At 43.4% G+C, this 16,353-nt stretch overlaps 1 protein-coding gene across 4 annotated transcripts in view; it reads left to right on the top strand.

Moving 5' to 3' along the window:
- LOC148025772 (vacuolar protein sorting-associated protein, putative (DUF1162)) overlaps positions 1-16,353 on the top strand; it is a 238,064-nt gene that overhangs the window by 38,622 nt on the left and 183,089 nt on the right. For 2 of the 4 annotated variants that reach the window (XM_087693004.1, XM_087693006.1), the window contains exons 4-5: positions 6,449-6,563; positions 9,806-10,657. In XM_087693004.1, the coding sequence (XP_087549130.1) occupies positions 6,449-6,563; positions 9,806-10,657 (967 nt within the window). Of the gene's footprint in view, positions 1-6,448; positions 6,564-9,805; positions 10,664-16,353 lie in introns of all 4 variants that reach the window. The other 2 variants (XM_087693005.1, XM_087693007.1) reach the window with 2 other exon arrangements.

Here is a 16,353-nt window from a genome sequence, read left to right as displayed (position 1 = left end):
TTTGCTTGGTGCTGATTTTGTAGTGCAAACGGATCATCAAACACTTAGATACTTTCTCACACAGGCTAAATTGTCAGAGAAACACATGCGTTGGGCAAATTTCCTATCTATGTTTCATTTTCAGATAGTGCATGTGGAAGGCAAGAAGAATGTAGTTGCAGATGCTTTATTTCGCAAACCACATGTGTCAACTGTTTCAATTTCTTATCACCATGAATTGGATGATTTGAAAGAGCAGTATGCTGATGACAAAGATTTCTTGGAAATCTATGAACAATTGATCAATGGCCAACATCATGATCATTATGTGTTCAAGGAAGACTTTATCATGATGCATGGAAGACTATGCATTACAAAATAGCTAAGGCCAAAAGTTTTATTAGAAAGTGATGCTCCACCGTATGCAGGACATCGTGGTATTGATGCTACAGTCAAAGTGGTAGAGACTTTCTTCTATTGGCCAGCCTTGAGATCTAATGTTAATGCATATGTCAGATCTTGCCTTGTATACCAAAAGGTCAAATTTGATAGGCAGAAGGCAGTAGGGTTATTGCAACCATTGCGTATTCTAGCAAGGCCATGGGAAAGTATTGCCATGGATTTCATTTTTGATCTTCCAAGAACTTATTCAAGGAATGATGGAATTTGGACTATCATTTGCAGATTCAGCAAACAGGCACATTTTATTCTTGTAAGAAAAAAGGTTAAGTCAAAACACATGGTAAATATATTTATGGATAATATCTTCAAGTACCATGGAATGCCACGGTCAATTGTCAGTGATAGAGACTCAAGAATGACTAGCTTGTTTTGGAAAGCATTGTTTGAAAACATGGGGACTACGCTGAAATTTTCATCTTCTTTCCATTCACAAACTGGACAGTATGGAGAAGGAAATTCAACTGTTTTAGATTTACTGAAATGTTATGTTTCAGATCATAATACTTCTTGGGAACACTACTTGCCATTGGTTGAGTATGCATACAATAATAGAGTGCACTCATCTACTGGCAAAGCACCTTTTGAGATTATGGAAGGTGGAAAGAAACTGCCTCCCATTTTGCAGACAAAGAATAACATCTTTGAAGCAGATCGTCATGTAAAAGATTGGGAAGAAGCATATAAAAAGGTCAAGTATGCCCTAGAAAAGTCACAAGCTAAACAGAAAAGAGCTGCTGATAGTCATCGTCGGGAGCTCTTGTTCAAAAAGGATGATTGGGTCTTATTGCGTGTTGAAAAGGCACGTTTGAGAAAACAGAAGAGCAAGGAACGTTTGTTTTCAAAGTTGAGTATGCGTTATTGTGGCCCTTTTCAAGTCTCAGAGAAGATCAATGACGTAGCATATAGGCTGAAATGTCAGAGAATTGGAAAATTCATAATGCATTCCATGTGAGGATATTGAGGCCTTTTATTGGTGAAGTGCCAGAAGATTTGGTTCAAGAGGAACAGCGTGAAGTAGAGGAATTAGATGAGATTCTAGTTTCTGAGCAGATCCTGGCACATAAGGATAGGAAAGTGAAAGGTAGAGTTATAAGAAGATTTCTGGTGAAGTTCAAGAACTATTCATCAATGGATGCCAAATGGATGGAAGAGGCAGAATTGGTAGATTCGTCTCAATTATTGCAAATTTATTGAGCAGCTTTCTTACTGGAATCCACAGTGACTTAGAATGCTTTTTGAAGCAATGTACATTCTCTATTGTATAGTTGAATATTGTATCTCATTGAATAATGCATAATGTATGGCTTACATTTAGCATTAACATGTGTATCATTGAATGAAATCCCAGTGCTTTGAAGTTGTATTTGTTACACTTCAGTTGAATGAATATGCATGTTGTGACACTAATAGTTCGCGCATACGTGCTATTGCTCTGTGTTGCATCCGGAAACATGTATATTAGAAGGGCTCCTAATAATCATAGTTGGATACAGGATGTAATTCTCCTTCTATGTGAGACTTGAACTTGCGATGACACAAATGGTAGTGAGGAAACTCGTACCATCACCCTGTGCCATTTGTTAGCAAGTGATACATGCGATGACACTAATAACATGGAGAATCTTGTTATCGCCTTGTGTCATTTGTTAGCATGTGTGGCATGCAATCAAGGTCGCTTGCTTCTATCAAGAGGGGGATATGTCACTAGGTGGTGATACTTTTTACAGTTGCTTTTCTTATTTATTTATATAAATATTTTATTTTTCTTTTCTTTTGTTGCTTTCGCTTTTTACCCCCAGAGTTCTCTTGGAATAACCGGGATCTTTGCATGGCCAGAAGAGGCAGCCATTGGGACAAATTGGACTAATGGTTTGTCTGAGCCTTATGACCAGCTCCATATTGAATGGGCATTGAAGAATAGAATGCCAGTGGTTTGGGACTGTGTGCTTAGGCACTGGAGATGGTGCAGGACAATGAGTCTAGCCAAGATAGAAGATGCACATGTGAGAATGCTCACGGAATAAAAGTCACTGTAACCGAGCCACATTACACTTTTGATATGGTTGTAATGATAAAAGTTACATAGAATAACCTGAGGAATGCAGGGGTCACCATCCCTAAAATTTAGGGAGTTACTATTTTTGGACCCTAGAATTTGTTCGTGTCATTGTCTTCGTTTTTACACGAGGATTAATTCTCTGGTCTGTGCCGAGGTCAAATTTTGCACTGATCATGGAGAATTTTAGACCAGAAGGTTTAAACGGGAAAATTGTTACATGTATGCCATGTGGCACAAATTCCCAAAAGAGAGAGAGAGAGAGAGCATTAAAACAGAACGTAATGGACATAAGGGGCAGATGGGAGAATGAAGTTTTGAGGAGCCTAGGGCAGATTGCTACAAGAAAACCAGCCATGGAGAGTACTTCTACGTCTCTGACTCAAGCACAGAGGTAGAGCTTGCTCCCTCCTCTGATCACCTCTCTCTCAATTCTCAGAAGAAATGCTTTGCATGATGGATTGATTCCATCGAAGGTACAATTTTGTGTTTTTTTCTGCACATGCTGAATCATAAGAACAGTGAACTCTGTTCAGGCTGAATAGAACAGTGAACTCTGCACATGCTGAATCGTAAGAACTATGAACTCTGCACATGCTGAATTGTAAGGAGAGTGAACTCTGCTCATGCTGAATAAGAACAGTGAACTCTGTTCATGCTGAATCAGAACAGTGAACTTTGCACATGCTGAATAAGAACAGTGAACTCTGTTCATGCTGAATAAGAACAATGAACTCTGCTCATGTTGAATAAGAACAGTGAACTCTGCACATGCTGGACAGTAAGAACAGTGAATTCTGCACATGCTGGACAGTAAGGGATGTTGATTTGGACATGCTGTGCTGTTCCTATGAAGCTGGGATTTACTTAGAAGAGATGAAAACCAATTGTTCACAGGTTATGTATTTTGGAACATTACCATTTTTGTAATTTTCTATATTTTAATTGATAAAGAAATACTGAGAGGGGCGCCGGTCTTCGGAGCCAATCTGGTGTTGAGCGAGGGAGAGAGGTCTTTGTTTATGTGTGCGTATGTAAAGTCCAGGTGTTCATTGAAGGAACTACCGCTTTATGTGAGTCATAGACCGGTTCCAAAGGGTTTCTCAACACCCCCTCTCAGGCCCAAAAAGGGGAAGAAGAGAAGAGTGAGGTGGAGATGGAATGCTACATGCCGAAGAATGCTCATGCAGCAGGTGCCACTTGGACAGTGTCCCTTGTGGGAAAATTGTTCACTTGCCCAAGCGTCCTAGTACAAAGATAATGAGAACATGCAATGCATAGGAGGAATGTCGGACTTTGTGTTGTGCCGAGAACCATAAGGATATGCCCGTACTCGATCTCGAGAGTTGGCTCCATGCTGACCAAGTGACCAAGGCAAGAAGAAGAGGAGAAAGAAGATGTAGAGGATCCCTAAGATCCAAGATTTCCACCTGAAAGGTAACCTGCAGTAAAGAACAATAGATGCATCCATGCAAGAAAGAATACGAAGGCCTCATCACCAAGTCACGGGTGAAACTCCCAGGCCCCGATCTAGGTAGATCCTCGAGATCCTGGGTATCAATAGGTGAGATGACTGTTGGAAGGAAGCCACCCTATCCAAGGGTAGAAGAAGAAGGTAAAAGGCCTCCGCCAAGGTGTGTGAAGGATTGAACGGTGGGTGGGAATCCCCTTTGAAACTGGAGGAATAGGAGCCCTCTGAAGTCGCAGTAGATGTAGATGCTCCCTTGGAGGGCAAAGAAAGATCAACCCCCTTTGAATCCCCCTCTGAGGTAGATTGGGAATCCAAAAACTCATGGATCACAGACTCCGAAATGTCTGAGGATGAAGGAAGTGCCACTGGTCGTGCCGAAGAAGGTATTTGGGGTGGTGAAGAACTCCTAGAGGTGGCCTCTCGAACCTGAGTAGATGAGGGTGAAGGGTGGGGTGTAGACTTAGCAATGAGGTGGCAATAGTCGTGGCTTCTCAATGGAGTGGACTGGGAAGCCGAAGAAGAGAAAGGAGTTGAGCAAACACTCTCTCTCGAAGGGGATTGACAAGGAGACGATATCAAACAATCATTGTCTCTCGATGGAGCGGATTGCAGAACCGCGGGCCATGGTAGCCACTATACCTGAAAATAGGTGGGAAAAGACTGCCGCTAGCATTGTGACAATCTCCAGGAGGTCGTAGCGCCAATCGATCCTCCATGTGATCGAAAGGACTTAGTTCGCATCGGATGCATCTTATTGTCTTGAGTACAGTACTTTGATAGCCGATGCAGAATGATCTCTGTGGCCTAGAAAGGAGAGGTGGCACAGGAAGTGCTAGGTGGAGACGCATATACTTTGGGGGGGTGGGGAGCAAAGGTCGAAGTTAGCAAGCATCGGTGGTGTGTTTGGTGATGCCACAATAGGAGCACCCAATAGTCTGGTCATCTGTTGGTAAAGAAGCCATGGGTACTAGTGTGCCTTGCTGAAGAAGGAAGAGGTGGAAGAGGTCAGTCGCGAACCATGAACCACAATGTCCGTCTCAAGGGATGTGAGGGCAGTGTGAAGCACGAACCGCAATGTCCGCCGCAAGGGGTGGAGGGCAGTGGAAGGGCTAGAGGTGAGTTGCCAGTGGGAGGAGGATACTACCAGCAGTAAGAGGTTGCAACCAATAGAAAAACACAGGTGAGGAGAGAGAAAGACTAAAAATGCTGGTTGCAGGAGAGAAAACAACAAATACAAGTGAGGAGAGAGAAAGACTAAAAACGTAGGTGAGGAGAGAGAAAGACTAGAAATGCAGGAAAAACCAGTAGTAGCAGTCAGTATGCTGAAATCAGCTCCGAACAATGTGTGATAGGTTGAAAACAGGCAGCAGACTGTTGTAGACAGCAATGGCCAGCTTGGACTGCGATGTCCTCCACGTCCGGGGTGTGGGCAACAAGCTGAAATACCTGAAATCTGCAAAAACGAGATTATTTTCTGAATGGAGAGTGATCAACAACAGTCACTTTGCTGTAAACAACTGCAAACTGCGGGTGAAAGGCTGGAAACAGGCGCCAGATTGTAGATGTCAGCAAGGGACAGTTGAGACTGTGATGTTCTCCGCGAAAGGGGTGTGGGCAGCAAGTTGAAACCACTTGAAACCTGCAAAAACGAGATTTTGATGTAGCGGAAGAAGAAGAGAAGTGGATGGCGAACCCACCACTGGTCTTTGCCGTCACTGGAGTGGAGGATCTTTGCCGCTGTTTGAGCAGATCCAGCTCTGATACCATGTTAAAAGATGATGTACCAGCGAGACGGTAGGGTTTGCGGGGAGGAACACAGAGTGAACTCGGCAAACATGGAGAAGAGAAGAGAAGAGAGAAGAAACTCTGATGAATGGAATGATGAAGTTCTAAATCATGGAGTGAATATGATACAAGGGAACAAGGGTGCCGTAGCATAAGGAAGATGATGAAAACAGTCACGAACCACGAACTGCAATGTCCTCTTGAAGGGGTGTGAGGGTAGTGGAGAGGTTGGAGAGAAGAGGCGATGGACTGAATGAGTCAACCGTAAAGAATGAGTGAGAGAGTGGCCTAAAAATAGGCACAGTCTGTCTAGGGTGGTGCCCTTTTTTGGGGTTACAAACCCTAAACACAAAACACAAAAAACGCAAACTGCAGGCGAAGGGTTTCTCAATAGGTATCATCTTTTGTAAAACAAACAATATGGTTTTTGTCAGCAATGATTTGCAAATTTATTGATCATATGCAGTTCTGAAGAGTTGACCATTTTGCCCATATTGCTCCAACTCTGGATTTTGTCTGGCTTGAAATTTTATTCAGTACTGATTTACAAATTTATTGATTAGATGCAGTTATGAAGGGTTGACTATTTGCCATGTTGCTCCAATAATGGGTTCTTGTCAGACTTGAAACTCTTAGCTTTAATATCGAAGACTGTAGTGGCCATATAATACTTCTCACCTTTTTTGTGTTTGCAGGGACCATTTTGTTTCTCCGCATGGTTTAACCAATGTTGTTTCAGCTGCTTCAGGCTTCTCTGTTTCAGTGATTCCATTGAACATTGAACTAACAAAACTCGATGCTCTTTTGAAGGTGCTTACCTACTTGCGTTTTACCCTCTGCATTCAAATTCAGTTCTTTTTACTATGAGTGCAAGTTATCTTTCCCTTAAAATTGCAGGTTCTTTCTTCAGATAACCATGTTTTGTATATGGCATTTTGGATTCCTCTAAATGTCTCTTTTTATTTCTGGTGTCTGAAAAGAGGTAAATAACAATGGCATGCATAGTTACAATCTACGAAGCTAATCTGATTCTCTTTACATTGGGAACACTGCAAAGATTTAGCTGGCACCCCTTGGTGTTGCTCTATTGCTAATCAACTTGTTTTGCAAATTACATACCATATTCAGCTTCACCAAGGTTGTTCATGTCCTATGGATGGGCAACTAGTCCGGTCCAGCATGTTGTGTCCAGCTTTTCCAATCCTGATTGCTGTTTTGGATCCTCCTCCCCCATGTATCTCCAGAAGCTACTCAAATGTCTCTCTCCTCCTATGAAGACAGGTTTAAAGTTGAGCCTTCATGATGCTGGAGACTGCTTTGATGTCTTTTTCCATTGGCAAGTTGTTGGATGCTTCATTTATATATGCATTAGGAGGTGTGACATTCAAATTTGAGTCTACACAAATGAGTAGGTTTATGCATTGCCTAGGCATCGAGCATTGGTGGATAGTAAAGCGGTATTCGATACCTTGGGTTGTTTTATCCCAAGCGGAGATAATCATCGCTAGATTTATATGCTTTTTTGGATTTTGATTGGGCTGGTTGTTAGGACACTCGTGTATCCACAAGTTCTTTTTGATTCATGCTTGGCAACTCATGCATATTGTGATTGAGCAAGAAGCATCCCATTGCGGCTACTTATAGTTGTGAAGCTGAGTATAAGGCAACTTTCACACCTACAATTGAGTGTGTTTGGCTCATATGTCTTTTGGCTGATTTGGATGTTGGATAGTAGCAAAAGGCTGATTTGGATGTTGGATAGTTATTTGCTACCACCATCTTCACTGACAGTCGGGGCACATTGGCAGTTAGTGTTTTATGCTTGTACTAAGCACATTGAGGTGCATTATCATTATGTTAGGGAGAGACTCTCTGCAGGAGAGATTAGCTTAGTCTATGTGCCAACACAAACAACCTTGCTGACCTTTTCACAAAGGCTTTGCATCATGGGAAGTTTGAAGCTTTTTGCAAAGCTTTAGGCTTACTCACCATTGTGGATCAATCGTAGTTCATTAGGTTGGGCAGTTCCCTTTGCATGAGTGTCAATTGTTGTTCACCGCATCACTTTCAAGGGAGATTTGTTACCATATTTTGGTAGTGATGTGTGTGAACACACTTATGATCGCTGGAACGATTTTTTCCCTATTATAGGAGGCTTTTCTCCCTTAGCCTTATATATACGCCTATTCATTGTAGCGTATACTTAGTTTTGTAAATCTTCTCCTTTGATACATCTTAATAGACTTTATGTTGTGTGCTCTCAAGCTTCTTCTTTTCCATGCTTTGTGGGTGCATTCGTAACCCTAAATTCAACGACTTGATCGTTTTGTCCTCTAGTCAAGGATCAATTTGGGATTGAGTGGAATATAATGAGCATTATCTTTCAATCATGAAACTTCCTTGATTAGGACGATTATTTTATGTTATGCAAGTTGTTATATCCTTGGATATTTGGATGGGCACTAATAGTATTGGCCACAATGGTCACGAAGTGACGTAGTATGAATGTATGAAGGGTACTTCGGGGTTAGGGCAGTTGAGCCCTATTTATAGGGACTTAAGGCAGTATTGTGCACATTTATTGTATGACCATCACTCTTGGACTCTAGGTTTATTGGTTGACACATCCATGCACGAGGATGGTATGGGCTGGTGGTATGGAACAACAATCCTTGGGATGTGGTCGTGACCCGGAGTGCTGCTAGCTCCCTGGCTTGGGGGTGAGCTCATTTGGCTCTATTGCTAGGAAGTAAGTTTGGTGACTAGTCTGTTATATTTGTGGATATGGCATGTCTCGTGTGCTTGTTGGATCCTAGGGGAACATCAAAGCGTCAATCTGCACAAATTGGGCATGAGATTCAATGATGTGCATAAAACCACATTTGCTCACTAAACCATGATGGTTCATGCTAAATAGGTATGCTTTTATCTTGTTTAAGGTGGTATGGGATACTCCTAGCGGGAGGGGCGTGTACGGGGAGGCATGTGTTGCGGGTGGTGGGCACGTTAGAAATGGCACACGACGGCGGCATTCAATCTTTTGTGCGTTGCCTCCATGTGCGCGGGGTTTAGGGTTCGCGTTGAGTTGCGTCTTCCGTGGCATGAACGGCATGGTACATGTTTTGTTTGATACTCGTCCTCGTGTTTTTTGTGTTGTGGTGATCCGTGTGCATGGGAGTTTTCAGATATATAGATGAAAGAGTTCAAGAAGCTACCACTTTGAGGCTATTGCAGAATGTTGTCAATAATTGGCCCTCCACATAATGACACGATAATCTTGGTTACGGGTTCAAAGCTCGGATCTTTCGATCTAGTAATACCATTAGCTTATGGACTTCCTATTTATGAGCCTTGATGGTTTTTTGATAGATATTCCTCCTTGTATATTGACTACAAAACTCGGGTATTCTCTTTTGAGCTTGATGGTCATTATCATGTGATCGAGGGCTGTTTGCCCTCCAGAATCACCGAAACTAATGTACATATGATTTTAGCCTTGGAATTTAGTAGATGTTTTTCTGATCCAAATGTTGTTACTTATATTTGTTTCCTTGAAAAAATTCTTTTAATAATAATGTTGTGAATGAATATTTGGATTCAATTCTACACGAATATGTTGATGTCTTTCCGTCTGGATTACCTAACACACTTTCGCTGTCTCGTAGTACACTAAAATTGTTTGCCAGAAATTGTTGGGGTTTTGATTCTGAAAAGTTTTGAATTCTTTGAGTAAATTAATCTTCTCAACTCTTGATGATAATTTCGTAACTTTTAGGTATGTTTGTTCTAAATTTAGGGCAATACGTATAGTAACTCCATGAGGTTTGATTTATTTCTATACCGTTCCCAGACAAATCCATGAAGTTTAACAATTTTCTATGATATTCCCAGATTGTCACCAATCTGATTTATGACTATGGATGTGATTGTTCTGACAATTGACAACTATTTGTTTAGAAAATTTAGACAAGTACAATAAAAAAATCTAATGTGTGACAAATTAAGCTCGCTTTCTATTATAAACTTTTTAGATGTGGGAGTTTTTTTAACAGGCCACAAGAAGTATTTGGAGACTTTCTAGGCAACTCCCTCTGTTCAGAAGTATGTCAGATGAGAGTTTAACCACTGGAAGTGTGGGTGCTGATTGGCAAGTGCTTTGTGGAGCAACTTCCACATATAGGCTCTCATCAAGCAATGTGCAGTCTACTGCTGCTTTGGTCTTGTACTTTGCTGTGTCGGCTGAAATCAAGTTTGATGGTATTATTTGCACAATATGTTACTCTCCCAAATCAAAAACAGATAATGCTCCCAAATCTACGACATATCTTAAGCCACTGTCAGAGGTCAAGAAGAGGCACTCCCTAGAACAAACTCTGGACAACCATATAGATACTCATGAAAATGAAGTTTATATCTTGTGCAATGGTTTAACATTTCAGTTCTCATGGGGTGATGGCCTTCCGCTGTCTGTATTTTCTGAATTGAGCAAAGCAAGTATAAGAGTTGTGAATCCTGTAAATGAGATCATAAAAAACTCACAGGTTTCTTATACACCTTGGACTTTCAAGATCAAGGATAGAGTTTCTGAACCTGCTTCTGTGCTTCAAATGGACAAGACAGTCTCTGAGGTTTTTGTGGAGCGACTCTCCCTCACTTTGAAATGGGATTCATATGAAATTGTCACCAAGATGGATGACTGCTCTCCACAAGAGCATGCTGAATCAGTGAAACAGAACAGACAGGGTTGGACTGTTACAAATTTGGAAATTGCAAAGCTTCATCTGACAGATGGTACACTAGATGAGCTGATGGTGAAAACCTTATCTAGGGTGAAGCCAATTGACGTTTTAAGTATTGATATCAACATGACCAGAAACTTGAAGAGCCTATATGTCATTGCACGGGTATGGGTATGCACATGTTAACAGTTTCAATTTTGTGTTCCAGCGGTGAATCTATTGATCGTGATGTATTATGAGTTCATTGATTTGAAGTATAGTATATTTGTGATGATAAGCTAACAATTTTAAGTCGTTCAAATTACAAGAGAGAAGGAAAGTTTTTGAGATTGTTGTGAAAGTAAATTTCAAAGAATTCTGTGAAAAAAGATTCAATCTGAAATCAGCCTTCCTTTTGGGGAAAGGGTGTTACATAACTTGATTTGACACTGATTACAGCAAGCATAGAATTCGTGTAAACTGAAAATGCAAATGTTACCACTTAATCTTGGACATTCGGCACACAATTGGGCCCAAAACTTGGTGCAGGTTGATGCACACTGAGATCCAGCTTGATCTCCTTCCATCTTCAATACATCTTATTGTCCATAGCAACAAGCAAGTCTTCAAACCAAAGTTCCCCTTGGTTTGCTTGGGGATTGACCTTCAATTTGCTCGTTGGAGGACAAATTCTGCCCCAAACTTAATGTTGGCTAGCTGGCCTCTTGAATCTCTTGAAATTCTCTAATTTCAGTCACTGAAATTGAAGTCCCAGGCTTGCAAATCTGAGCACAGTTCGTGAAGTGGCTGTCAAGCCTTAATCCTTGTTGTAACTTAGGGTTTAGAGTTGAGATTCTTTAAAAATCTCCATCTCCAATGGTTGGAAGTGTTGGAATTTGCTGAAGGAAGATGAGCAATGGTAGTGAGAATGTTGTAGAGAGAAATTTCAGAGTTTCATGTACAATGGATGGAGAAAGAGTGAGAATGCTATAGAGAGAGAAATTTCCGACTTTCATTGCTAACATTGGCTGAAATTTAATGTTGCCTTGTTGTGAATGGTTGATTTATTGCAGCTCATCATTAATTTTAGTTGTTGAAATTGAAGTCCTGGGCTTACAAATCAGAGGACACTTCCTAAGATGGCTATTAAACCCTGATCCTCGCTGTAGATTAGAGTTTACAATAACTGAGACTCTTAAACAATCTCCTACTCTCAGGCCTAGGAATTGCTCAGGGGGCGAAGAGCCAATAAAAAATCCCTGCGGTAGCTAAGCAGCTGGACAAGTACCAGCCTAGTAGCGATTCGTATAGTTTTATTGAGCATTTTGAGCAAGTTTGCGAGGCCAATGGTCTCACGGACCTTGCACAACGCTCCCAAGCTTTCGGACTTTGCTTAGGCGATAAGGGTAGGACATGGTATACCAGCTTAGACACAGTAGAGCGGGCAAACTTTGCTCGATTAAAAGATCTCTTCATTAAGATTCTCGGAAGCGGGATACTCTAATAACCTCATAGTCCGACTGATGAATGTCAGTCAAAAGGACGAGGAGGACATAAGAGACTACGTCACTCATGTGCGCGGCCTCTTTAAGAGAATCCCTACGAATGAGCGACCAGATGAAAGAGCAGTCCCCACCATGTTCATGAACGGAATTCGCAGTGAGGAGTTATACAAGGCTTTGGGAGGCAACTCCAGCTTGCAGCGAGACGTGTTAGCAAGGGTCTTCCACGAAGCAATTAGGGTGGATGACCAACTGAGAGAGAGGAGCTCTTGAAATTCGAATCACGACAACTCCAGTCAGAGGATCTCGAAGAGGACCACCACCTCCAGTGAGAGGAATCAACTCCTAGCACGCAGGATAGGGGGAAGAGTGTAGATCAAGGCCAAGAGCTAGCCGAGGTGAGGATGGAGTTGGCACGACTGTAGCAATTGGTGAGGAAACCAACGCGACCGCACGTCAAATGCGTGCATTGTGGCAGCAATCATCTCTCGGCGGAGTGCCATGATCCTTGGTCTAGACCTTGTGCGAATTGTGGTAGATTCAGCCATGATGCCATGAATTGTAGGTTGCCTAGGAGATTCCCCTATGTCTAGTAGTACAACCCGCCGTACCTGGGGAACAGGCCACCAAATTTCCTTGGAAGAGGAGCTCAGCTGGCACTTCCAGCACCAAATGATGCAAAGCCCGTCATCCCTAGGAGAGAGATCAACCCGACGGGTATACCACGGCTACTAGGACCCTATGTGACCCATCCATCGAGTGATGTCCCAGTCCATTACGTGGAGGAGCCTAACGAAGACTAAGCCTATGTAAACCCTTACGTCTCGTATGATGAAGAGGGCAACCCAGCCCTGATGGACTATTGATGAGAACCGGGGATGGCGTTAGGTAGAGGTAGGGGGAGAGGATTCGCAAGGCTGACCCAAGATCCAATCTCGTGTTGGACTTGCGGTCACCCAGGCCACATCTCATCATGCTGTCCAGGGAGAGAACAAGCGAATAAGGAGAAGTCCGACCTCACATGTGTCGAGTGCAGCATCACTCACCTCTTTGTTGATTGCTCCACACGGAAGCCATCCCCTAGCCCAACAAACGTGCCCTCAGTGCCCTTGGGGCTGTTTGGGGTTGAGACATTTGGCAGTGAGGACACACTCATCCCGCTACATATCATGACTAGGGCACAGACGAAACAGGCAGGCATATCATTGCCAGGGCCCAGCAATGTAGATGCAACCTCAATAGGGAAAAAGAGTCAACGGAGGAAAGCCATTTGGAGTCTTAAAAAATTGGCCAGTGAAGATCGCGGGTGTCCAGTTCTATGTGAATTTCATTGTCATGAAAGGAGTTGACTACGACATTCTGCTAGACGACCCTGGATGAGGAATGCTCGAGTCATTGAAGACTGGGGCAACGGTCTAATGTTTCTAGGAAACTGAACAGAAGCGGTAAAGGTCGAGATGGACACTTGGGAGACGACCCCTGTTGACCTAGATGCCATCTCTGCCATGCTCAAAGGTGATGCACCAATAAGGAAGTCTCATGGACCTCTAACCAAATACATCCCTTGTCTTGAGGATGAGCGAGACTGGATATACGTCCTAGCGACCATCGATCTCCCATTCTCAGATGAGGAGGAGATGTACAAACAGGCTGCAAAAACCGCTAGTGTCTTAAGGAGGGAGGCTGCAATGTCACTTTGTATGATGGCCAGGACTCGAGCAACCGACCTAGACCTATCTCTTCCCATGTTCCTAGCAACAGGCTAGAACTGCACGAGATCCTCTAGTATCTAACTGGCAAATTGACTGGTAACCTCACTGCTAATCTCATGCCCCCCAGTGACCTCTTGGACGATTCTGAGTGGAAATGGACTAGGGTGCATGACCTGAACTTAATGTACAATTGGGCCTGTGTCACCGCGGTTGGAGATGAGAGCCTAGGGGATGACGAGGGGCCACGAGGAGTTGATTCCGATGATGAGTACGAGGACTGCCACTCCAGTAGTGAGGAAATTGGGGAAGAAGTAGACACCGTAGAATACAACACTAAAGGAAGGGTGATAGAACAACTTAAGGTCGACTCCAAGCCCCAAAAAGGGAGTACTCACAGGATCCAGAGAGAAGTCATGCAGATGGAATGCGATCGCTCCTGGTTGGAGTATGTAGGAGCGATCGATTACGAACAAGCAAGGATAGCCCAATCACCGATAACATCCTTGCTTAGGACAAATGCGCCCACCGAGGTCCGACTACCAGGGGAAGCTTCTTCCTCTGGCGAGGATTGTGAGTTTAATTCTGAATCGGAGGTGAGTACAGAGAGCAACCCAGAGATACCCTGACCCCTTAGGACCAAATGCACCAAGGGGGACCTGCCAGTCCACCTAAGGCACCGGTGATTGAAGGAAAAAAGGTGAGGACAGGCGAAGGAGGAGGTGGAACAACAGAAGAAACCACAAGACCTACTGAGACGCTTTATGAAGTTTAAGAAGGATGACAGAGTAGTGGTCCTGTTGGGAGCAAAAAGACAAGGACAGACAAGTGAGACGATTGAGGGACCCGCCAAGGTTAAGGAAGTCAACTTGACTGGGTCAACCGGTGTTTATAGCTAGCGCCCTGATTGAGGAGGAAGAGGCCAGTCTCATTACGCTCCTGCAAGAGTATGTGGATGTATTTGCCTGGTCCTTAGATGAACTCAAAGGCGTGGATCCTAGAGTGGTGATGCATAACATACCAACGGCCCTCGATGCGGTGTCAGTAAAACAACGACCGTACCCTATGAATCCAAAACATGCCCAAGCCGTGAGGGAGAAAATCAATAAACTAATGAGGTCAAGATTTATCTACGCTATAGAGCACATGGACTAGGTATCACCAATTGTGATAGTCATGAAGAAGAATGGGAAGATACGAGTGTGCGTGAACTATAAGAAGGTTAACGCTGCGACAAAAAGGGATAATTATCCATTACCATACACAGAGCACATGCTCGAAAGGGTAGCAGGCAAAGAGGCCTATAGCTTCTTGGACGGCTTCTCAGGATACAACCAGGTGCAAGTACACCCCGACGATAGGCATAAGACCGCATTTGCTACTGAGTGGGGTGTTGTAATGCCCTTTTGGTTAATGAACGCACTTGCAACCTTTCAGCGGCTAATGTGCACCATCTTCAAAGATATGCTTAGACAAGAGCTAGAGGTGTTTGTAGATGACCTATGCGAGCATTCTAGTTGGGCAGAACACTTGGAGAAGCTGCGAGCAGTCTTCGAACGTTGCAGACTTTACAATGGTGTTTGATGTAAAGAAGTTCCGACACTACCTTCTGGCCATGCCTTTCACCTTCTTTGTAGACCATTAAGCATTGCTCTATCTTGTAAATAAGCCATGCGCTATTAGACGCATCGCTAGATGGTTGCTTGTTCTTTTGGAATTTGATTTCTTTGTGGTCGTACGCAAGGGCAAGCAGCACTACATGGCTGATTACATGTCCCGAATACCTACAGGAAAAGTTGCTAGGCAAGGCATAGTTGACGATTTGCCGGACGCTCACCTCTTCAGCTTGTCTAGTGAGAAAGATTTGTTCAAAGCCGATCTAACGCCGTACTGGGCGGACGATATAGTCCAAGTGCTAGAGCATGGTCTGCTCGATAGACCTATCAAGAAGGCCAAGTTTCGGCGACTTATTTTGAGAATCCAACCTTACCAGTTGATAGCCGGTCAACTCTATAGGCTAGGGCAAGACCGGTTGCTACGGTGATGTGTGTGCGAGCACGAAATGCATGACGTGTTGAGCGACGCGCATGGAGGGATTTCTGGAGGGCACTTCAGCGGGGACGTGACAGTCCGCAAGGTGTTGCAATCTTAGTTGTGGTGGCCCACCTTATTCCGTGATGCTGCTAAGTTTGTAAAACATTGCGACAAGTGCCAAAGGACTAAAGTCCCTGTCCGAAAGGATAAGATGGAGTTGACCCCTATCATTGCACGGCAACCCTTTGAGAAATGGGGAGTCGACTTCATCGGACGCATTAGTCCCACAGTGCAATATTCACATGCTAGATACATCATAGTAGCAACTGACTATCTTACAAAATGGACCGAGGCACGAGCCTCTAGGAAGAATGATGCTAGGACCACAACGAAATTCTTGTGGGAGCAAGTCATCTCATTCTTTGGTTGCCCTATTGAATTAGTAAGTGACTAAGGCACGTACTTCATCAACGAGGTGATCGCCCGCCTGCTCTCAATCTTCTTAGTCATCCACAGGAAATCCTCACCCTACTATCCTCAAGCTAATGGCCAAGCAGAATCCACGAATAAGATCTTAGTAACCGTCCTTACGAAGGTGGTTTCTACCTCGCCAAGTGACTGGGACAACAAACATGGT

Source organism: Lygodium microphyllum, chromosome 14 (assembly GCF_053477565.2).
Source record: "Lygodium microphyllum isolate KBCC chromosome 14, Lygodium_microphyllum_v1.1.10, whole genome shotgun sequence".
Taxonomy (NCBI): Eukaryota; Viridiplantae; Streptophyta; class Polypodiopsida; order Schizaeales; family Lygodiaceae; genus Lygodium; species Lygodium microphyllum.
Note: the sequence above shows the minus strand (reverse complement) of the source record. Positions and strands in the feature narration are given on the sequence as shown.